The sequence below is a fragment of the Phyllobates terribilis genome, unplaced genomic scaffold (genome assembly GCF_046119375.1).
Source record: "Phyllobates terribilis strain yellow unplaced genomic scaffold, ASM4611937v1 Scaffold_8__6_contigs__length_399053987, whole genome shotgun sequence".
NCBI lineage: Eukaryota > Metazoa > Chordata > Amphibia > Anura > Dendrobatidae > Phyllobates > Phyllobates terribilis.
In genome coordinates, this window is record NW_027362768.1 from 57394037 (window position 1) to 57419486 (window position 25450).

Below are 25450 nucleotides of genomic sequence, written 5' to 3' on the forward strand. Positions count from 1 at the left end.
AGAATAATCCTGTTTATTATTAGATGTCATGCGATTATATACCCTTAATCAAGGTGGGTTGGACTTTGTAAAATATAAAAGATTATGTAAGCAACATGCTATCTTTGGCACACAGAAATTAAAGAACAATTGCTTGTCAATACATCTGCAGGATATTCATGATGTATGATACAGCTAACATCCATGTGGATTTGCCTGCATTCAATAGAATGCAACACTTTGGCCGCAGCAAAAAATATGCGTCCAAAGCGCTGCTACGTCCGGATTGTGGGCACAGAACCTAAAATAAAAAAAAAATGGCGTGGGATCCCGTGTCATTTTTATAACCAGCAGAGGGAAAACCGACTGCTGGGGGCTGATATTAGTTGCCTGGGAAGAGGCCATTAGCCAACAATATTCCCTGGCTATTAATATCAGTCCAGAGCTGTTTGTTTAGCCTTTACTGGGTAGATTACAGGAGGACCACAGAAAAAAATTGATGTGGGGTCCCCCTATGAAATCTAACCAGCAAAGGCTAAACTAGACAGCTGCGCGCTGATATTAATAATCAGGGAAGGGGCCATGAATAATAGCCCCATCCGCGGCTATTAATAACAACCCTCAGCAGTCCCAGAAATGGCGCATCCATGAGATGCGCCAAATCTGGTTCTTAGCCTCCGCTTTTCCCACTGCCCTGTAGCAGTGGCGAGTGGGGTAATTGGATTGGGATTCACGTCAGCCTTGTATTGGCAGCTGACATGAAGCCCAGGTTAGTAATGGAGGGCGCATATAAGACGCCCCCATTACTGACCACGTAATAAAATTGTCGCCGCTTTTTCAATAACAGACACGGCCAGAATAAAGTATTTTAATGAAATAAAAAACACATGGTTCTACAATTTATTTTATTACCCTTCGTCCGCGAAGCCATCAATCTTCTGAAAAAAAATGTAAAATAACAACCATATCCCTCATCTGTCCGCCATCAACTACGTAGTCCACGATTACGCCAACCAGTGTCCCATGGCAATCTGGGTCACTTCTACAGCAGTGACATCAGAAATCACTGATGCCACTGCTGTAGAAGTCAGCATTGTACACTGACAAGAAGTGTAAAATCACTCCCGTCAGTGTATATTGCTTTGCAGGAGGTCACTGGGGTTCATCAGCTGAAGATCAGCTGATCAGTCCCGGTAAGCTTACCACCCTGGGAACACTCTTGCGAATGTTCCCAGGGTCAGGTCAGGGTCAGGTCAGCTGATCGCTGACGTCACCGATCAGCTCATGGTCACGTGAGTCCTGGCAGCTCGGTACACTGTGGGGAGTGAGCCCGCTCCACGCAGTATACCACTGACCACCGGGAAGAGAGCATAATCAGGGACCAGGAGGACACCGGGCGCCACCGGACAGGAGAGTATGAGGTTTATTTTTTTATTTTTACTTTTTTTTTCTTTACCATGGGCACGTGGGCTGGGCAGAGTAGACTACTGCACTTCCCATCCATGCTGCTCTCGCTGTTATCAGTGGGAGCAGTGGTCAGATGAGAGGAGTTGTAGTCCTCCTCTCCCGACCCAGGTACCAGATATTATACCTGCAGGTTTGCTGCAGTTCAATGCAAGTTAATGGGAGTGAATTTGCGTCGGAAACGCCCAAACAATGGTCATGCTGCAGTTTTTAATGCAATGCAAATCAGAAGCGGAAATTTCCACACCATGTGCACAGCACATCCGGATTCCCATTGCAATACCTGGCAGACCTATTGACAAGTGTTTTCGTAGCGTTTCCGCGGCGGGAAAAACGCATCAAAAATGCATCATGTGAACTTAACCTAAATGGCACCCTTGACTAGTATATGTGCGCATATTTCTTTAATAAGTCAGAATCTTCTTATGTTTGCATGCTTCTCACCTGAAATAAAATGTTCAGTGCCTGCAAAAAGATCATCCAAAAAATCCAAATGCTCAATGTACAAACCACAAATTAACATACAAGCACTTTATCAATTTAGCATTTTCCTTTTAGTAATAAAAGGTAATTGAAATCAATTATCATTTTAAACTACTGCGGTATTCCTCTCCCTAGAGCCAAATTCTGATGACACAGATAAAAACCCCAAAAAGCCAGATGCACCTCCTAAAGGCACTTTTTTCTTTAAATTCTTGCTAATAAAATTTAAAGGAAAAAAAAAATAAACAAAATGTGGATTAACTCCTTAATTTGCTCTATAAAAAAATTGGTTAACAAGGTAGTTTCTTATGAAAACTTGGTGTACAAAAATAGAAGATGCTCTTAAAACCTCTAAGTGTGGGGTGAGTGGTGCACACTCCCCAGGAACTCCTATTCTTTCAACACTCTCATATTCCACCTACTTTCTGATCTTCGTGGAGAGATCTGAGCGGATTTGTTTCCTCTGTTCTACTATTATGATATTGGAAAGGAGTTGGGTCCCGATCTGAGGATATATAAGAACTACATTATCAGCTTTGTAATTGTATTGAGGTTATTTATGTTCTTATATCTAATTTGTTTGAGTATGAAACCTTGCAACTTATTATTCTATAGCTACTTATTTTCAGCTTGATACTGAGTATAGATATCTTGAATATTTTGATTTCATAAGAATGTGTCTACCACAAATCTATATCAGAAATCTCAAACTTGACCAGTTAAATGAGCTGCACATAGAAAATATTTGAAGCTGACAGGCTGACATTTTCAGTGATACCATTTTTTTCTGTGCAAATTTTTGATCACTTTTCAGTAAAATGAAAAGCTACATTTTTTATGTGCTTTTATTTATTATTACGGTAATCGTTGTATGGATTAAAGTGCCTTCACATTGCGTTTGGCCACACGCTCATTGGTCCCGTCAGGGCTTACATCTGAATCACCCTGCAAAACGGGATTTTGGCGTATACGCCGATGGGACCATAGAATATCATGGTGCCAGCAGAGCGACCATGCTCTCTGACATGCTTCATTTTCGTGCATATATGCCTACTGAAGACGGACACCCAGACGCAGTCCGTCATAGTCTATGACCCTGTTGGCACATAAACCTGAATCCAGTTTTACGGGGGAGTTCAGACATAAGCCCTGATGGGACCAACGAATCTGTGACAAAACACAATATGAAAGCACCCTTAGGGTATGTGCACACAGTGAGTATTTGATTGCAGAAATTTCTGCAACGTTTCTGCATCTCTAGGAATTTGTTAGCAGCAAAAACGCAATGAAAAATATGCGCATTTTTGGTGCATTTTTGCCCTGCATTTTAGACTGATTTGAGTGAAGTCAGTGGTGAAAAACGCAGGCAAAAATGCACAGAGAATTGACTTACTGCAGATTATTTTCTGCACCAAAACTGCAAGTCAAAAATACTCAACGTGTGCATGACACTTCAGGTTTCTCATTCACTTTGCTGGCATCTGGTTTTGCTTCAGATTTTGTCACAAATCAGCGCAGAAAAAAAATGCGACAAAAACGCACCAAACCTGCAAAGTGTGCGCACATCCTTATGGATCAGTTTTATAACTTGAGTCTTTTCGGACGCAGCAATACCAGATATGTACTTTTTGTTTACTTTTGTTTTTACATAAAACTGTGTTTTTAGTGGCTAAATATTTTTCCATTAATGTTTCATACTTTATTTTGATTTTTTTTTTCATTTTTACAACTTTTATTCTTTTTTTCTCCCTGAGTCCCTATATGGGACTTCTACTTGCCTGATCGCTGATAATACCCTGCAAAATTTCTGTACTGCAAAATATTAGATCTTTCAGTTTTTCACTGACTCTTTGCTTGTTAGACCCTGCTTATTGCCACCACAATTAACAGAGGGCTGTGAGGGACTAAACAAGTGCTCGGTGAACCCTTGGCATGGTCAAACATTTAAGTGCACCTTCCCACCTACTTGTTTTTCCTCTATCTTCACATCCCCTCTTTTCTTCTTTGGTTGACAGCTCTGGATTTTTACATCTAGGGAAGGGTAGGGATAAATGGAAAATAAGTAGGTGGGAAGGTGAACATAAAAGTTTAGTCAATCTGTCTCCCTTAAAATTGTCCACAATTGGGGCTAATATTGATCAAGGCTGTTGCAGCAGGGTGACAGCTATGATATACAGCTGATATCCGCATCCCTGTGCATGTCAATAAGGGTTAAAAAAGCCTCTGTTAATTAACATCGTCAATCCAGCAGAGCAGAAGAGAGATGGCTCTGCTGTGACACACTACTCTGGGGTGATGGCATTAAAGAGCATCTGTCACCCCTGTCACTTATCTCACCTCTAAAATGGGCATACAGGTGATATAAATGTAAATCTATACATACCTGTATGCCTCATATTAGAGGTCTGGTTGCTGTGAAATTGCTTTTTAGTCAATCAAGTTTCTGATGCTTGCAGGCCCGGGACCCTGAAGAAATCCCCGCCTCCTGGGGTAATTATAATGTTTCCCCCCTCCCCTGCATGTCACAGTGCCCTGTGATGTGCAGTTGCCATGGCCTGAACTGGGCACTGTGACATGCAGGGGAGTATTGTGTGCTATCTAAAAACATCATAGCACACAATACTCTTGAATAACTGCTGCTTCTCCTTTGGCCAGGACCTCCAAATAAAGAAGGGAACCACAGATAAGTACTAGCAAATGAGGACTCTGGTTTATGGCACTGGTTCATCAGTAGAGAAGAAAGGAATAAAAGCTTCCTTCCCTGCCATTGTGGATATAGTATATTTCTTCTTTATTAAAAGATAGACATTACAATGTTTAAAAACAAACAGGTATTCAGACCTGAACCAGGACCTTCATGAGGTACAAAACATGACCAAAAATCGATGTTTTTGATGGCTTCTGTGCACACTGTATATGTATAAATACAAAGCATAGGGAGCTTGCCTTTCTGATCCAATCTTACAGAAAAAGTTAGTGCAAGCTAATGTGAAAGAAAGATGTCATCACTATTTGCTGTGTATGGGTCTGCATACTGGTACAGTGGTATGATTACCACTGAAAGTGTTTGCAATGAACAGGTGATGATCGGAACTGGACCATGGAGCAATGAAAGATGGCATGGTTTGATAAATTATGTTTTCTGCATCATATGAATAAACAGTGACTGTGAAGGGAGAAGTGCACACCAGGGTAAAACCCTAATACTGTAGAGGAGATAGTATAAACAATAGGTTTGCTCACCTTGGGTGATTGTGTGAAGCCTCAACCACAATAAAGGTTTAGATATCCATCTGCCACTGCCCCGTGGCTGGGGGAGGATCCACCTGAGGGAAATGACCAAAACAGAGTAAAAACACATTTAAAAAATGGCTGCGCTGCTGGAAGGAAGTCTCTTGCTGCGATATTCGTTGAAAGGTTCTTTAATGTCCACTACGCGTTTCAATGTCGTACTGGCATCTTCATCAAGTATAAAAAAAAAACAACAGGTTACACAGACTGATACATGGAGATATTTATAGACCAAAATGAGCACCAAAAAGACTAGGGTACCACCTACTGAGGGGTGGGTTGGGGTTCAAATACAAAAGGAGGCCTGGAAGATAGGAACAGAGGAAGGGAAAGAAAACAGAAAAAAAAACTGCTCTGAGGGTTTGGAGTTCAATGTCAAACGGAGGCCTGGAAGACAGGAAAAAAAGAGGAAGAAGGGAAAAGAAATTGTGCAAAGTACGAGGTACAACAAATACTACAATGCTACCATAAAGTGTTGATAGGTCTAATATGGAAAGAGACAGACTGCGTAACGATAAAAAAATATTAAGCATTAGGAATAGCAGTAATGAAAAATTACTCAAACATGCATAAGGACTATGTGTAGGACATGGGATTAGGACCCGACAGAAGAATACCATATAAAATATGTATGGTTTTCTTACACTTGATAAAGATGCGGGTACGGCATTGAAATACGTAGTGGACAATAAAGAACCTTCTAATGAATATCGCAGCAAGAGACTTCCTTCCAGCAGCGCAGCCAATCTTTAAATGTGTTTTTGCTCTGTTTTGGTAATTTCCGCATCATATGGACAGATAGGGGTGTGTGTAAGTTTGTCAGCTGCACCAGAAAGGGATAATTTGGGCATTTTTTTTATTTAAAAAGCATAAAATGATTGTCAAAGCATGTGTTATTGAACCCAGTTTGTTGCCACCGGTTGCCAACTGGTTAGCCACAGACATGTATGTTGAGGTCACTTTGACATTGCAAAGCCTGTCTTTGTTTTTGTTTTAAAATTTTTTAAAGGGTTTGGATACAGTCCTAAGAGACCTTAGAGTGTCATACAGGTCTTTTCAAGGCAATGGAAGACTTTTGAGTACTTTTTATTTGCCGCAGGTCAATTTGTTTCCATCTAAATTTTCGGGTTGAATTATATAAATCAAATTTCTGTAAATTCAATTATCTCCGCTGCCTTAAAGGGAGTCAGTCAGCAGCATTTACCCACCTAAGGTGCCACACGCAAGCCCTTTAGTGTGGATAAATGCCTTTCTATAAGAGTCCCTATATGTTTAATCAACTACTTTATGTAAAAGCAGAACTCTGATCGTTGTTAGCACTGAATGCGTATTGGCTTCTTGGAGACATGGAAATGCAGCTGCTTCATGGTGAAGCCAATGGAAGTACTTCCAGGCACACTGCACAATTAGAACAAAATGGTGCATGTACGGGACTTTGAGTGGCTAATGATGACATATCTCATAAAAGTTCATCTTTCGCATAAAGCAGGTACTGAATACCCTGATGGTACAAGATAGTGAAAGATAACTCGCTTGCTCTAGCTCCATTCAGAAGGTTCTAAGTTCTGATAGCTGATTGTGGTCAATCTTCCTGAACTGATAGTAGACATGAATCAAGGGCAGAATAGATAGAGGTCTGTGGAGTAGAAGTGGGGTGATTTAGGGCTCAAAGTTTGAGTTTAAGGGCAAAGCACTTGGTTCCAAGTCATTAGTAGCATTGCCTAGTACGACTACTGTATGTTCAATGTTCAACCCAAATCTGACGTAGGATAAATGTGGGGGGTGTAGACACAGATATACACATAACTTGTAGTAAGAATGTTATATCTGAGGAGCAGCCCTCTATTTTTGTCACAAAGTATGTATACAGATTTTATTAGCAATTCCACTATTATACTGTATTTAGGAGATCAACTCTTATTTAGTAGTGTAATCTTTTTAGCAATTTAATTTACTTTCATCCATATAATGCACAAGCAAATTTAGGAGAATCTGCCTAAAATGTGCAGTTGTGTACACTGAAATGATTATAATATCATGTAATGTAATGACACAAGGCATTTGTTTTTCAGCTGCCTGTTTGGGGCACCCATTACCACTGTCTGTAGTTTTCAAATTAGTCATAGCTGCAGCATGCAAAATACGTATGAAAGCATGAGCATTGCGCAAGCCAATAATATTCTCTTCATGTTATTATTTTACTATTATCAGACCCAACTACTGATGACAAAGATAGAAAACCAAAAAAGCCCAAAGGAACTGGTGATGAACCTGAAGACCCTAATGCACCTCCTAAAGGTACTTGCTTATGAGGTTTGGAAAGGGGTGTTCATTTCTGTTCAGTTCTACTTTTCCTCTTTCTGAACATTTTTTTATTAGTTACAAAAGTTTTAGAAGTTGCATATACAGTATCAATTAAGATGGTCTTCGCTCAGATCTAGATGTTTGAAGATATCACAATATCACTAGCCTTAAATGTGTCTGTATGCTTGACAAAGCTGTCAATAGCTATCTCTCCCAACTCTCCTATACACATGAGACTGAGTGTTATATGTAATCTCTATGGGGAAGGTGGAGTAAAGGTTCCTAAAAATGAAATAATCTTGCAGTCTAAACTGGCTGCCAATAATTTGATGAATCTTGTTCATAGGGTGAAATGATCTTTTGTGCTGCAGAAAAGATCATCTTTCTCGGCAGCGCATCGTTCTTTGCATATAGAAGTTTTGCTGTTGAGAACACTGGTAGCCTATGCACACTGAGCAATCTACTACAGATATTTCAGTGCGCAACATTAATTGCTGTCTGCCTATATAAGCAGGCTATTAAATGACAGCCAATCAGTGGTGATTTAATGCCACCCACCACCCAAATCACTAATACAGGATTCTGTCATAGATGAATCACACCCACGCACATTGCGCATCACCCGAGGAGAGTGAGCAGAAAGTAGGCAGCTGGCTACTAATCTTCTGTAGTTGTGCTGCTGAGCGTACAAGAACTAGGCAGGCAGAAACATAACCGCAGCTGCTGCAGCTGTCGGGTCCTACGTGAAGATCCAAGGAAACCAATGAAGAAAATGACCCGTAATGAAGGTGCTGCAGTTTAATTGAACAAGTCCAAAGGCTTTCAAAGGAAATAATTTATTGTTAAACATGCACAATTACTCCACATTTCAAAGTTGGACCAGCTTCTTCTTCAGATATATACAATATTATGTATAGCATAGGAAAGGTGCTGTATTTAACAGAAAAAAGGTGTTGGGATTAGGCATGTGATTAACTTAAAAACTTCATCAGTATTTGGTCAGTATTTTACATCAGTATTTGTAAGCCAAAACCAGGAGTGGATGATAAATACAAAAATGGTGTCATGTTTCTATTATACTTTTCCTCTGATTGTTCCAATCCTGATTTTGGCTTCCAAATACTGATGTAAAATATTGACCAAATACTGAACGTGTGAACAAGGCCTCAGAGATGGCACAGTGTCAGCCAATAAATGCCGAACTTGATGCATACTAACTAGCCAATGGCTACATGTATAACCTGATACACAGGACTGAAGCAAGGACATGATGTTCATATGTATAGAAAATCACCAAATTAATGGTCCATGAATGAAATCTAAAATGTGTCTTTCACTTCACTATGGTATGTCTGGTCTGTTTCCAATTTCTAAACATTCGTGGACCCTTAAGTGGGTGATCCTCTATACATATAAACATTGTGCCCTTGCTTCACTCCTGTGACTCATGTTACACATGTAGCCATTGGCTAGTTTGTATGCTCCTTATTGGGTTAACCCTCTGACAACCTCCAGTTTTTAAGTTAATCACACACGCCATCTTTGACATATTTTTATTTTAAATGCAGCACTTTTCCTATGTGATCCATATCGTCTATGTTCCTGATTAAGAAGCTGGTCCTACTTTGAAACATGAAGTAATTATACATGTTCCATAAAAAATATCTGATCCTTTGTTAGCCACTGAAACTGTTGAATCAGACTGCAGTGCCTTCAGCATGGGGCATTTTTTGGCATTTGTTTCCTTAGTAAAAACATAATGGCTTCTGTATTAAGCTAATGCAGTACTGCAGAATGCCGGCGTAAGGTATACTCTGGCTAAGTGTCACAATTACACACCAAAACACCAGTGATAAACACACCTGTATGTGCGTGGAAAGCTCCACCATATTCTTACTATCTTCTTGGTGCCCATTTTGTTAACATGATGTAACTCTTGGAACACACTACTTCAGAATAAGAGGAGAGATCCAAATTGATAAAAATAAAGCTTTCTTTACTGAAGAGTTCAGGTAACAATAGGTACAGATGATAGTGGACACAATACTTGTCATTCATATCTGCCGTGGACAGGGGTAATCGCTGATGGTTTTGGGTGGTGGTACACGGCTCAAAGTACCACTATACAATTCTCCTTATTGCATCCCCCAATTAGTTATGTATGTGCAGTGGAATGCTTAGCGGACATCATCTTCTGCCGTTTCCACCGCTGCTCCAATCTACTACTGCATCATGTGATCTCAATTCTGGCCAACCGGCTAACAACAGCTTTTCTGCGTGGACCATAAGTCATCTCAATGTAAGCCTTTTAGACTCTCATGGGCATATATCAAGAAAGGAAATAATGGTACGCCATGGGAGCTGGCAAGTAAAACTGGTCACATAATGCAGGAGAGGACCAGAGAAAGGGTGCAATAAGGAAAAAAAACTGGAGTGGTACTTTAACACTTGAAGTCAAGTTACACGGCATAACAGATATGGCACTAACATTCTCCTTCCACTATGATCCAACAGTACAGCTTCAGTAGCTTCTCCACTGTGCCCATGCCAGGCGAGCCCTGTATTTTGTCACTACAGATGTCCTGTACTACAGACTCACTCTACAGTCCCTCCTCACTGTACAGGGTGACTCATGCTCAAATCTTAAGTGTTCTCCAGATTCTCTTTCTTGGCTTATCCATCCCTCTTGCTTTTTGTTGGGTACGTTAGGTGTCTCTTTCACCTCTCTTCCAATATTCATTCTTTAACAAACTCTGCCACCAAATCTCAAAGGTATATTCTCCTGTTATTATATTGTTTTATTAGTTAGCATAAAAATAATCAGTAGTAGAGAAAAATACGTAAAGGCAGCACTGAACGAATATTCATGAAAAAATCCTTTAGTCCTCTGCTCCCCTCTCCCCCGCACCTCCCTCTGGGGATCCAGCCACATGCCGACTGCCACCATGTTTTGCATTTGAAAATAAAGGATGTTTTCATGAAGATTCGGTGAGTGCTACCTTTGCCTATTTTTCTCTACTATTGAACATAAACTTCGCTATCTGCACCACCAGACGAATCTCCGAGCACATGAGCGGAGACGAATACAGGTGTCTGCCGAGAGTGATGAACGGTGTGGTGCCGTAGCACTTCCCTCACCCTGAAATAAAAATAATCAGGTTTTGCTAATTTCTTGCTTTTTCTATCGTTCTTTGTTCAGTGACAGCTTTGCTCTTAGCGTAAACCTTTTTTCCATGGATCTTGGCCACAAGATTCTGGCCGAGTATGCACAGTAGCTACGTTCCAGGAAAGAAGTTAACTCCTAACATCCCAACTCATTGATTTCTATACAATAGTTTAGCTTGTGACAAGCTACTATTACAAATCTTGCAATATCACCAGCCCTCAGCATCAACAGCTTGAAGAGCAGTTCTACTAATCAAAAGCTTTCACTTTCCTGAGCCATGTGATTGCTAAAATACCCTGTAATCTCTATATGTAAATGTAGTGATAGCATTGTGCACTTCAGAACAAACCATTGATTGCTGAATGTGTTACATTAGAACTAGAACGTTTAGCACAAGTTCTGCTAATGCTGAAGCTTTGTTACTGATGAGAAATGTCACTCAAGGAGGAGTGTCCGCCCCTCAACCAGAAACCACAAAATAAAAAGACTGCACAATTGTGAGTTCCTCAAAAGACAACTTGAGAATACCTTAAGATCCTTTTTCTTTTCAGCAACAACTTGCTATCTCTGTTGTCAATCCACTATTGAGAATTAAACTTCTAACTACCTGATGATATTTTTATAGACTAAGCTACTACCCTTCTTCTAGAACTCTCTGGATATTCAACTATACAGTAACTCTTTCCTGTCTGTAGTGTATGTAAATAAAAAAGACCTGTCAACAAGATATTCAACCACTAACTAAATCTAAGTGTAAAGCCCCTTTAGCTCCTACTATAGTCATACCTTTCTAGTAGAATTTTATTGGGCATGTTTGAGAAAATTATTTTTGAAGTTAATTCCCAAGTGCATCAGAGCGGGCACTTCACTCACCAGCTCTGCTATACTTTTCCAGTCACTGCCACGGACACTTCACTCACCAGCTCTGCTATAATCACTCATTGCCAGCCTCCGGTCACTGATTGACAGGTAACTCTTCCTTCAGTGATTTGTCTTCCCTATGCAGGCACCCAGGTTCATTGCAATTGGGGTTAAAAAGCATGTAAAAAACGCTATCCAAAAAGCCATGAAAAAACACAAATAACTTACTGTAATTTACCTAAAAGATGCTGAAATGTTGTAAAAAAACTTCAGCATCAAAAGCTCACAAAATAGTCATAATAGGAAAAAGACCTAAGGGTTATAGAATGTTACAGTTTTATAGATTGGGTAATTACAGATGTGGCAATACCAATTATGTGTACTTTTTTTGTTCATTATTGCTTTTACTTAAAAAATGGATTTTTATTGGAGAAATAATTTTTAAAATCTTTACATTCTTCATTTTGTTTTTTGTTATATTTTAAAAAAATTTACCCCCTTTTTTAACTTAGTCCCTCTAACATTATTAAACATTTTTTCACAAAAGAAATGATCTTTACAAAGCAAGCTTTCGAGACAAATTATCATCAGGCATGACAAAAAAAAGTTATTTGTATCTGTAATTACCTATGTATAACCCCAGCCTTAATGAAGTCAATTAAAATCCTATTTAATTACTACAAGTTTGTAAGACTGGCTTCACACATGGCCAGAGTATGTCCCGTGATATACAGACTGGCTGTGGGTCTCCTGACCTGAATTCATTCAACAGCCGCATAGGCAAATATGAGGCTGCCATTCTGTACTCGGACCCTGAATGGCGGATATGTCAAGTCGGCCTAGAGTTGTTCTTCAATTTTACCTGTCAGACACATCATGCAGCTCATTGAGAAGCTAAAGTTGTACAACATTAATCAACATCCCATTCAGTTGATACAAAAATAGCATTGTAACTAAACTAGACTACTATTACCAAGTACAAATTGACATCTGTATTTATTCTGCATATATGAAAGTAAATGTGTTTTCAGAACCAAATCAAAGTGACACTGAAATGATAAAACATGAAAACCCAAAACCCCAAAGGAAAGGGAATCGTAATGCTAGGGTGCTCGGCCCAAGTAACGAGTCCAATGTAAGTCAATGGAAAACTAAAGCTCCCCCCCACAGAGGTCCGGAGGAGGTCTAAAAATTGGTCAAATTAATCGAAACCATGCTGAACTGACATGGGAACAGCATGGGGAAGACCCCGGGAATCATCTCTGAATTCCAGGTCACTGCTCTGAACAATGCTGTCAGAGTATTAAGCCATTTTTACGAGCTCACGCTAAAACATACAAAAAAGAAGCCAAAATGGATTTTATTGGAAATGTTAAGAAACTTTCTTTCCAGGGTAATGACTTGTATATAAGTAAAAATAAATATCCAAAAGCAGAAATGTTCCTCCACACCTTGGGCTATATTCACACATAGTGTTTTTGATGAGTTTTTGCACTTTTGCATTGCTTTCAATGGTGAAAAATACATTCACCAGTAAATGTAATTTTAACATTTTAATACCTTTTCTGGCCATGTGGTGTGTGAGACATGATCAGACACATCCTGTTTCATTTATGAAGGATGGACTCTGAAAGTCACAAAGTCTATTTTTACAGGGCCATCCGGCAGCCCTTACTATTGTTAAAGGGCCAGCAGTCAGCCCTCACTATTGTTAGAGGGCCATCAGTCAGCTATGCTTTGCATAGCCATATATTGCTACTGCATTATAACTGATCCATCTGAGGTGGTCAAATTCTCTTTTTTGTATATATTCTGTAAGTTTGAAATTTGGATGTCCAGCAAGCGGCCCTCAAAGTTTATAGAGTGCCAGCAGGCGGCCTCCACTATTTTTAGAGGTTCAGCAGGCATCTTCGGGATAGATGAGACCAAGATAGACCTTTTCGGTAACGCACATCATTCAACGGTTTACTGTAAATGGAATGAGGCCTACAAAAAAAGAACACAGCAATTATAGTCAAATATGGTGGAGGTTCAAAGATATTTATAGGCTGCTCTGTTGCCTCTGGCACAGGGTGTCTTGACTGTGTGCAAGGCATCATGAAATGTGAAGGTTCCCAAAGGATTTTGTGTCGCAATGTAGTACCCAGTGTCATAGAGCTGGGTTTGCATCCTAGGTCATGGGTCTTCCAGCAGGAAAATGACCCCAAACATACTTCAAGAAGCACCCAAAAATGGATGGAAAAATAGCACTGCAGAGTTCTAAAGTGTCAAGTCTTCCACTTCCTCTTACATCCAGAAGCTACAGAGAAACTGCGAATTAACATGTTAAGTTAGTAAAAAAAATTAAATGATTAATTTCTGTCAAATTTGAAAAATTTCTGCAAACTTCGATGAATTTCTGTCAAATATGATACATTTCTGTCAACTTTGATTAATTTCTGAGTACAGATCACCATAAAAATTATGAATCAATGAGTTCATGGAAAAAAATCAATCAAGTTATGCACTGTAGAAGATATGTATGTGACCAGAATGAACACTCATTTCCAGCTGATGATACCTAGGACCTGTCCCTATTGTAAATGCAGCTAACAGCGGTATTATTAGGGAATAGAATAATTTTTTTGTGTAGCAGCAGGAGCAGGGAGTATAAGGCAATAATCCCTGGCTGAGTGTGTAATGCGCAATCCATAGTGTGATAGCTCACCCATACATAAATTTCAGATAAGAGAGGTAATATTATAGTATGTAAAAGATATTTTAACTGGCCCTAAAGAGCTTTTTTTTGGACGTGGCAGCAACAAACTGTGAAGAAACGAAAGATACCCTGTCTGCTTTCATGAATTTTACCATTAAAAAATATGAATCAGTCAATGAGTGCATGTAAAATATCAATCAAGTAATGCACTGTGGAAGAGATGTATGTGATGACAATGAACACTCATTTCCAGCTGATGTTAGCTGCATTTACAATAGGGACAGGTGCAAGGTAACAGCGGTATCAATAGGGAGTAGAATAGATTTTTTTTTTTGCAGCACAGCATATAAGGCAATAATCCCTGACTAGATGCCTGTAATACGCTATCCCTACTGCTATAGCTCACCCGTATATGAATTGCAGATAAGAGAGGTAATATTGTACAATAAGAAACAGGCATTAATTGGGTTCGAAGAAGTTTTTTTGGTACGTTGCAGCACCAAACTGTGGAGGAATGCAAGCAACCCTGCCTGCTTTGATTAATTTCTGAGTGCAGACTAAATTAAAAAACATGAATCTGTCAATAATGTTTTGGAAAAAAGCAATTAAGGACTGTGGAAAAGATGTATGCGACCAGAATGAACAGTCAGTTCCTGCTGGATATACCACCTAGCACCTGTCCCTATTGTAAATACAGCTAACAGTGGTATCAATAGGGAATAGATTTTTTCTATGCAGCACGGAGTATAATATAATAATCCCTGACTAGATGCCTATAAGACTGCTATACTGCTCTACTGCTATAGCTTACCCGTACATAAGTGAGGTAATATAGTACAATAAAAAATAGATTTTAACTGGCTCCGAAGAAGTTTTTTTGGTATGTTGCAGCACCAAACTGTGGAGGAATGCAAGCAACCCTGCCTGCTTTGATGAATTTCTAATTACAGATCACCGTTAAAAATTATGAATTGGTCAATGAGTGCATGGAATAAATCAATCAAGTTATGCACTGTAGAAGATATGTATGTGACCAGAATGAACATTCATTTCCAGCTGCGGATAACTAGCACCTGTCCCTATTGCAAAAGCAGTGAACAGCAGTATCAATAGTGAATACAATAGTTTTGTTGTTGTTTTTTGCAGCACGCAGTGTAAGGCAATAATCTCTGGCTGCATCCATGTAACACGCGATTCATACTGTGATAGCTCACTCATACACGAATTTCAGATAAGAGAAGTAATATTGTAGAAGAAAAAATAGATTTTAACCAGTTCCGAAGAGGTTTTTTCGGTACATTGTAGCACCAAACTGTTGACGAATGCAAGCAACCCTGCCTGTTTGATGAATTTCTGAGTGCAGACTATATTAAAAACATGAATCTGTCAATGATTTTTTGAAAAAAGCAATCAAGTTATGGACTGTTATAGAGATGTATGCGACCAGAATGAACACTCATTTCTAGCTGATGATACCTAGCACCTGTCCCTATTCTAAATGCAGATAACAGCAGCATTAATAGGGAATAGAATAGACTTTTTTTCATTTTTTTTGTTTGGTTGTAACTGCAAGGGGTATAAGGCAATTATATAATCCCTGGCTGGATCCGTGTAATACGCTATCCATACTGCGATAGCTCACCAGTACCTGAATTTCAGATAAGAGAGTTAATATTGTAGAATATACAATCGATTTGAATTGGCCTTCCCATTATAAATGAATTGGTCTCCTATACTGTTATTGCGTATGCAGTAAGTGCAAGGTCTGCCAAAAATTAGGACGCACTCCAATACCAATTTGAAGAGACGTAGTGGAGGGCCTCAGCAAAAAAAATATTTTCCATTATTAAGGAGTGGATCTCCTATACTGTTATTGCATATGTAGCAATTTCAAGGGCTGCCAAAAATTAGGACCCACTACAATTCCCATTTGAAAAGACGTAGTGGAGGGCCTTAGTCAAAAATTTATTTTCAATTATTAAGGAGTGGGTCTTCTAGACTGGTAATGCCCATGCACTAAGTGCATGGGCTGAAAAGAAATTTCCTCTGGGGGGTATACATATATATTTTATAGAATATTAGAGGTAGGCCTCTAAAAATAGGTCCTACGGGCATCATAAACACCCTTAAAAAAATAATGTGGGTGTTGCATGATGGTCACTCTGGTGATATGGTGGTGGAGGATAAGGAGAAGGAGGAGGACGACTTAAAATAGACAAAATCCTGAAGCGTATACCCATGTCTGGGTGTGAAGGGGTGCATGGGAATAGACCCTCCAAAAAAACACTGGATTTGAGTTTATGTTCTGCTGCTATCATCCGGTGGTGTTGAGAAGTCTAGCCCAATCCAGCCATTGTTCATTTTGATAAGAGTTAGCCTGTCAGCATTTTCAGTTGACAGGCGAATGTGCCTATCAGTCCTAATACTCTAGGAGGCGCTAAAAACCCATTCTGACAAAATGCAAGTGGCAGGGCAGGCCAGAACCTCCAAGACGTAGGAAGACAGTTCATGCCATGTGTCCAGCTTGGATACCCAATAGTTGTAAGACACAGAGGACTCACGGAGGACGCTGGTACCGTCACCAAGGTACTCCTTCAGCATCTTCCAAAACTTTTCCCTCATTGTGAGAGTACCCCACGCATCATTGCCTGGGCGCTGGGAGGGTCTGAGAAAACTGTCCCAGACCTTTGACAGTGTTCCCCTGCCTCTGCTGCATCTGGTTTGTGTCTCCTTCGCCTGTACTCCTTGGTTGTCCAAGGAACTGTGACTTCTGCCGCCAGCGTTGTCAGATGGGAATTTTTTTAATAATTCTTCAACAAGGGCCTTCTGGTACTACAGCATTTTATTAGACCTCTTCACCCCGGGAAGGTGAGATAGAAAGTTTTCCTTGTAGATTGGGTCTAGAAGTGTGACCAACCAGTAATTACTGTTGCCAAAAATGAGTACAACGCAAGGGTCACGGAAAAGGCAACGGAGCATAAACTAAGCCATGTGTGCCAGACTGCTAACATCCCAGACTTCCCTGTCTCCACCAAGAGGAAAACTGTCCATGTTCTCCTCCTCATTCTCCTCCTGGTCCTCCTCCTCTTCAGGCCATCCATGTTGAACAGATGATATGAATGTGGTGTGGGTATTACCATCAGTAGTGCAGAAAACCAGCCCCCATTCCTCCTCCTCTTTATCACCCATTCCACATTGAGATGAGATGAGGCTAGGCTGTGTAGCATCACCCTGTATAGTTCCTTGCTTCATCTCATCGTGCTTTGCCTGCAAAGCCTCCTTTTTAATTGTGAGCAGTGAGCGTTTCAGTACATAGAGAAGTGGGATGGTGATGCTAATTATGGCATCATCGCCTCTCACCATCTTGGTCGAGTCCTCAAAGTTTTGGCGAATGGCACAGATGTCTGACATCCATGCCCACTCATCATCTGTTATGTGCAGAGGGTGACATGAATACCGACGGGTGTGTTGAAGCTGGTACTCAACAATTGACATCTGCTGCTCACAAATTCTTCCCAACATATGCAACGTTGAGTTCCAACGCGTGGTGACATCGCAAATCAGTCGGTGAGCTGCAAACACTCCTGATACACTGCCAGGGCGGCAAAAGCTGTAGCTGATTGGAAATGGGCACACACATGGAGTACTTTCACAAACAGCTCAGGCAGATCTGGGTAGGTTTTGAGAAACAACTGAGCCACTAAGTTGAGCACATAGGCCAGGCATGGTACTTGTGTGAGGTTGCCAAACTTTAGAGCCGTCACCAGGTTCCGGTCAATGTCACACACAACCATGCCTTGTTGTAGGTTCAGTGGTGAGAGCCACAAATCTGCCTGCTCTGTTACAGCTTTCAACAACTCTGCAGCGGTTTGTCACCTAAGCAGATTAGCTTCAGCAGAGCCTGTTGCTGCTTTGCTGAGGCAGTGCTGCAGTGCTTCCAGTGCTTGCGACTACTGTGGTCATTTCAGAGATGGAGGCTGAAGAGGAGGAGGAGGTGCAGGAGCTGTAGAATGTGGGGGCAACCCTGATTGACCCAGGGCCCGCAATCCTCTGCATCAGGAGGACGTATTCCATCCCAGTGTTCGACTGGGTCCTGACTTCCACAATATTCACCCAGTGGGCTGTCAGTGAAATGTACCATCCCTGCCCACAAGCACTTGTCCACGTGTCCGTGGTTAGGTGGAATTTCCCAGTAACTGCATTGTTGAGGGCATGGCTAATGTTGTGGGACACGTGCTCGTGTAATGTGGGGACGGCAAACCAGGAGAAATAGTGGCGGCTGGTGACCGAGTACCGAGAAACAGCCGCCGCCATGAGGTTGCGGAAAGCTTCTGTCTCCACGAGCCTAAAAGGCAACATTTCCAGTGCAAGCAGTCTAGAAATGTGGCAGTTTAGTATTGTAGCCTGTGGGTGGGTAGCTGAGTATTTGTGCTTGCGTTCCAAGTTCTGGGGTAAGACTGAACGCGGTGCTGGGACAAGGAAGTGGTTGTTGACGCTGGAGGTTTCAAGTGGGCAACGACAGGTGCAGGGTGGGAGGCATCTTTGCATGCATCATGGACGGGGGATTGGCGTGCACGCACAACAGTAGAACAGGCAGTGGTGTCACCTGCCTACACCGTATCTGGACCCTGGTGTTAGGCCCAACTAGTCTGGTGCTTTGCTATCATGTGCCTGAGCATGGTGGTGATAGTCAGGCTGGTAGTTTTGCTGCCCCTGCTGATGCTGGCATGGCAGATGTTGCAAATGGCCTTTTTAGGTTAACTAGACAGTCTTTAAAAAAGAGCCAGACTCCGGAAGTCCTAACAGTGGGACTGGCAACTTCCCTCGTATTGGTGTTTTGGGGAACAGTTGCCTGCCTTGTGTCTGTGGCCCCCACACTGCTTCTTCCTGCCTTTTATGGTGCTACTCCTCCCTCTCCCTCTGCACTGCTGTTCTCGCTATGCATGTCATCTTCCCAGGTTGGGTCAGTGACTTCATTGTCCACTACCTCGTTTTCCACATACGCACCCTGGGCCTCTTCCTAACTTTCTGGCAATTGCGTCTCATCATCATCCACCTCTTGTGACAGTAATTGCACTTTCCCGCCATCACCTTCTTGTTACCGTGGCTGATCAAATATTTGGGCATCGCTACATGCGATCTCCTTATGCCCCTCTTGAAGTGGACAGACCGAGAGGCCAGAATCTAAAATGGAAATGTGAACAGCTCTTCAGAGTGTCCACGTGTGGGATCACTTGTCTCCAAACACTCGGCATGCTGGGAGGAAGGAGGATCAGGGTGAGGAATATGTGGTCCAGACTCATGGCTACTGAGACTGGACTGTGTGGAAGACAGGGTAGTGGTGGTGGCAAACTGACTGGAAGCATTATCTGATATCCAAACAGAAAACCTTTTCACACTAGTCTGGCTTCAAGAGAGGTGTTCCAAGGCACCCTAGAAAGTGGGACAGGAAGCTAGGTCGAAACGATGTGGGTGCTTGTTGTGCTCCCTCAGCAGGCACCGTTTCAACTTGCCCACGGCCTCGGCCTCTGCATGCACCATCAACATCACCTCCACTTCCCAGTCCCTTACCACTATCAAGTCCATCAAAACAAACAGGACTTTCTTGACATAATAAGTAAATAAGGTAGTACAGTCGATAGGCCTGCAGGTTATCTGGCCACACTCGGTTCAGCTTTTGTTTATCACTACACAAAGAGCTGGAGCTCCTCTCTCCTGCCCTACCTAACACCAAATGCCTTAGCAGGCCACCTATTTAAACACCAGACCACACCCTGGGGTGGAGACATATGGTGAACAACCTCCCACCTGCTCTATAGTCATTCACAAAAAACCCAGCCCTTTTACAATGGCTGCTTAACTCCTTGGACCACTTAATGTGCTGGAGCAATTCATTTGGGTTTCAGGTCACTAAAGCTCATAGCCTCAGTGAAACATACCTCCCCTCCAGCACTTTGCCAGTGACTTTGTCACAGTATATATACAGTCGGGAAAATGAGTATTTGATACACTGACGATTTTGCAAGTTTTCCCACCTACAAAGAATGGAGAGGTCTATAATTTTTATTGTAGGTACACTTCAACTGTGAGAGACAGAGTCTAAAAATAAAAAACAGAAAATCACATTGTATGATTTTTAAATAATTAAATTGCATTTTATTTCATGAAATAAGTATTTGGTACAAGAGAAAAACAGAACTTAATATTTCGTACAGATACCTTTGTTTGCAGTTACAGAGGTCAGAGATTTTCTATTGGGTTCAGGTCTGGAGACTGGCTAGGGCACCTCAGGACCTTGAAATGCTTTTTACGTAGCCACTCCTTAGTTGCCCTGGCTGTGTGTTTTGGATCATTGTCATGCTGGAAGACCCAGCCATGACCCATCTTCAATGCTCTTACTGAGAGAAGTAGGTTGCTGGCCAAAATCTGGTGATACATGACCCCATCCAGAGGAGTTGATACCAAAAGTTCTATTTTGGTCTCATCTGACCACATGACCTTCTCCCATGCCTCCTCTGGATCATCCAGATGGTCATTGGTAAACTTCAAATGGGCCTGGACACCTGCTGGTGTGTGCCCTGCAGGATTTTAATCCATGACGGCGTAATATGTTACTAATTGTAATGTTTGGAACGGTGGTCCCAGCTCTCTTCAGATAATTGACCAGGTCCTCCTGTGTAGTTCTGGGCTGATTCCTGAAGTTTCTCAGAATCATCCTTACCCCACGAACTGAGATCTTGCACGGAGCCTCAGACGGAGGAAGATTGACAGTAATGACAGTCATCTTGTGTTTTTTCCATTTTCTAATAATTGTGCCAACAGTTGTTGCCTTCTCACCAAGCTGTTTGCCTATTGTGCTGTAGCCCATCCCAGCCTTGTGCAGGTCTACAATTTTGTCCCTGGTGTCCTTAGACAGCTCTTTGGTCTTGGCCATCGTGGAGACGTTGGACTGTGATTGATTGATTGAGTGTGTGGACAGGTATTTTTTATAGCGGCAACGAGTTCAAAAAGTTGCAATAATGAGCAATGAGTGCAAAGTAGAAGAACCTCTTAAAGAAAAACTAACAGGTCTGTGTGAGCCAGAATTATTGCTGGTTGATAGATGATCAAATACTTATGTCATGCAATAAAATGCAATTTAATTATTTAAAAATCATACAATGTGATTTTCTGGATTTTTATTTTTAGATTCTGTCTCTCACAGTTGAAATGTATCTACGATAAAAATTACAGACCTCTCCATTCAGTGTAGGTGGGAAACTTGCAAAATCGGCAGTGTATCAAATACCTATTTTCCTCACATATATATATATATATATCTATCTCAAATTAGTAAACTCCAATATGTCTAATGGAAGAAAAAAAAAGGACTTGATTCATCTTTTACAACTTTCATCAAAATGGAGTTTGTGGTTCATGAATCTTGCACAAAATCAAAAATGCTTTTTCTTTTTTTAACCTGTGTTGTGAATTTTTATCACAAAAAGTTGCACGTTATGCTAAAATGTATCACAATTTGTACCAAAGTTATCGGCGTATATAAAGTCACATCAGTTTGGACTGGAGTATGTTTGCGCCAAATTTACGACGTTTTGAAAAGTTTCAAATTATAAATCAGGCAAAAATGCATAGAAACCCTGAATTTCGCCCATGGCGTCAAACTAAGAAAACAACAAACACAAGCGCCCAAGCACAACAACGGATACTATAAGCCTGTGCTAGCATTTCTTCTGCAGTGTTCCTATCAGTGTGTCAAGAGTGGGAGAAGAGGGTTGCATTGACAATCCAACACAATGGGCAGCACTTTGAACACATTTTATAAGTGGTCATAAACTTGTAAAAAACTCATGAAAGAATAAAGTTGTGTTAAAAACAAGCACACCATTGTTTTTCATATGAAATTCAAGTTGGATCCAAAATGGCCGACTTCAAAATTGCCACCATGGTCACCACCCATCTGGAAAAGTTTTCCCCCTCCCATACTCCCATAGTTTTCCAAAACTAATGTGCCGCAAACAGGAAGTTGATATCACCAACCATTCTCATTTAATTTAGGTGTATCCATATAAATGGCCCACCCTGTACAATAATGAATCGGGCCAAAATAATTATGTTCTAACAGCACATTGTATAAAATTGTACCTGTAGGAAAGCAGGAATCCCTCCTCTCTCTGTGTTCTGTGCTTGGAAGACATTATAGCAGATAGTCATCACTAATATATTAGAGACAACTGAAAATTAGACAATAAGGCTGATGAGAATGCAGAATACAAGTCATATAAATGACAAAAATAGTGATATTCCTAAAGTAGGCACATGGCCTACAATGTTATTTCATTAATACAAGCCTGTAAGGGATGTTCCAAAATTTTACTGGTCAGTCACATTGTGCAATTCAGTGAAAATCTACAGTTGCCCAGTAAGGCTGTAGTCACACTAGGGTATAAAAAAAAACGGTTCGATGTTGATCCAGAAAAGCAGGATGAGTGTCATGCTATTACAATGCAATTTTTCTCATCTTGCATCTGTATGACATGCGTATGCAATCCATGTGCAATGTGATTTTAACATCATCTTTTATATATAGTAATTCTCTGTCATTTCAAGCTAGTTTTCTAACTAATAAAGCAATCTTATATACAGATTAGATAAAAAGATGATAGAAATAAATATGTCAGTGACATATATAATTAGTGCTTTGCATGTCTAGATTTATGTACTTGTAATTCACAAATAAATAAAAGAAAAAGATGGTGTGGGGTCCCCCTTATTTTAATAACAAGCTAAGGGAAAGCAGACAACTGGGGACTGGTGTTATTATTCTGGGAATGGGCCAAAATTCAATAAGTTTCCTAGTCTATTATTAACAGCTCACAGCTGTCTGCATAGTCTTTACTGGTTATTAAAAAAGGGGGACCCAAAAAAAATGACATGGGGTCCTCCTAGTTTTAAATACCAGCAAAGGCTAAGCAGACAGCTGCAGCCTGATATTAATAGGCTAGGAAGGGGCCATGGATATTGGCCCTCTCCCAGACTAATAACTCCAGCCCTAAGTTGCCCCAGAAATGGCGCATCCATTAGCTGCACCAATTCTGGTGCTTAGCCTCAGCTCTTCCCGATTGCTCTGGTGCCTGGGAAACTGGGGTAATGTTTTTGGGGTTGATGTCAGCTTTGTCATGTCTGCTGACATCATGCTCAGGGGATAGTAATGGTGAAGTATCTACCAGACACTCCCATTACTATCCCCGTAGTGAAAAGAAATGAACACCCACAGAGAAAAGTCCTTTAATTGTACAAAACACTCCCCGACCCTCTTTTCTATTGATTCTATTCTGACGGTTCACGATGTGAGTTTGCTGTACTTGGATGAAATGTTGGGTTTCCTATGAGATGGGTGCAGGAAAAATCGGACGGCACATGCATTGTCTGTGTACCGTGCAATTTTTTTCTCACACCCATTGACTTACATTGATGAGTGCGATCCGATTCTCGCAGACAATCTCAGCATGCTACGATTTTTTTCTCAGCCCGATCCGAGCTGAGAAAAAAATTAGAGACGATCACTGACTCATTTACCAACATTGGTCAGAGTGCAATGTGATGTTTTCTCGCATTGCAGTCGTCCGATTTATACTGTAATGTAAGTGAGCCTTAAAAATGATTCCCAGCTCAGTCAGTCAGTACAAAACAGCATTGTGACTAAACTGGACTACTATTCACCACTACAAATTCACGCTTGTATCTATCCTGCATATATGAAAGTAAATATGTTTTCAGAACCAAATCAAAGAGACCCTGATGATGATGGTAAAACAAGAAAACCCAAAACCCCAAACGACAAGGAAGGTGATGATCCTGATGGTAAAGGAAAGCCTCCTAAAGGTTAGCTGGATCGTTAACATGTTGCAGATTTGCCGCAGATTTTCATCCAGATTTGTGGGAAATCTGCCACAGATTATAGTAACAGCAAAGAAGATGAGATTTCACAAATCTCATCCACACACTGCTGAAAAGTTCTGTGAAAGGATAATTTAATAAATCTGCAGCATGTCAGTTCTTTCTACAGATTTGTTCTGTGGATTTCACCCTTGGCAATGGATTACATGAAATCAGCAGCCAACCACAACAAAATTTGCATGTGATACATGTTTTCGTGTAAAATGCACAATTAAATTCACAACAAAACCTGTAATAGATTTTTCTATCCCATATTGATATACCCATAGGATGTGGAAAAATTTCAGTGATATGGGTTATTCTCTGGGATGAGATAGGTTTACCTGCGGCATATATAAATGCACACGAGCCTATAAAATGAGACATAATGATAACATGCCAAAGGAATGCAACATAGACAAGATGAGCTCTGCCAGCTTTGTATAATATTATTCTGATTAAGAAAACTTAAAATCATCATTATTATATTTTAGCTAAGTAGTACCTTGAATATGTAAGTATATATATATTAGTGAACCCCAGTATGTCTAATGGAGAATAAAAAACAAAGAGCCCGGTTTATCATCTGCGTTTTTTAAGTCAGTTTTCTTATTTTTTATCTTGTGGTATTTGCTGACGTTTCTAGCTCCACATTCATCAAAATGGAGTTTGTTATTCATCAATTTTACGCAAAATTAGAAACGTTATTTCTGTTTTTAACCTGTGTTGTGACTTTTTAGCATAAAAAGTTTCATATTCTGCTAAAATGTAGCAAAATTTGCACCAAAGTTTCCAGCGTGTATAAAATCACTTCGGTGTGGACTGGAGTATATTTGCGCCAAATTGTGTGACTTTTTAAAAAATTGTAAATTATGAATAAGACCAAAAACTTACTGAAACCATTAAGTTTGCCCATGGCGTCAAACTAAAAAAACAACAGACAAACGCAAACAGAAAGATAATTATGGCGTAAACAAAAAAAAAGGTGCAGAACACTAAAATACGCGACAAAAAAAGGTGCAAATACAATAATGAATTGGGCCAAAAGAATTCTGTATTAATAGCACATTGTGTAAAATTGTATCTGCAGGAAAGCAGGAATCCCTCCTCTCTCTGTGTTCTGTGCTTGGAAGACATTATAGCAGATAGTCATCACTAATATATTAGAGACAACTGAAAATTAGACAATAAGGCTGATGAGAATGCAGAATACAAGTCATATAAATGCCAAAAATAGTGATATTCCTAAAGTAGGTGTAGCGCCCCAA

General features: G+C 40.5%; 1 protein-coding gene across 1 annotated transcript in view; it reads left to right on the forward strand.

Moving 5' to 3' along the window:
- PRG4 (proteoglycan 4) overlaps positions 1-25450 on the forward strand; it is a 200575-nt gene that overhangs the window by 93002 nt on the left and 82123 nt on the right. The window contains exons 10-11 of the mRNA XM_073642978.1: positions 7429-7515; positions 24024-24128. Of these exons, the coding sequence (XP_073499079.1) occupies positions 7429-7515; positions 24024-24128 (192 nt within the window). The remainder of the gene's footprint in view (positions 1-7428; positions 7516-24023; positions 24129-25450) is intronic.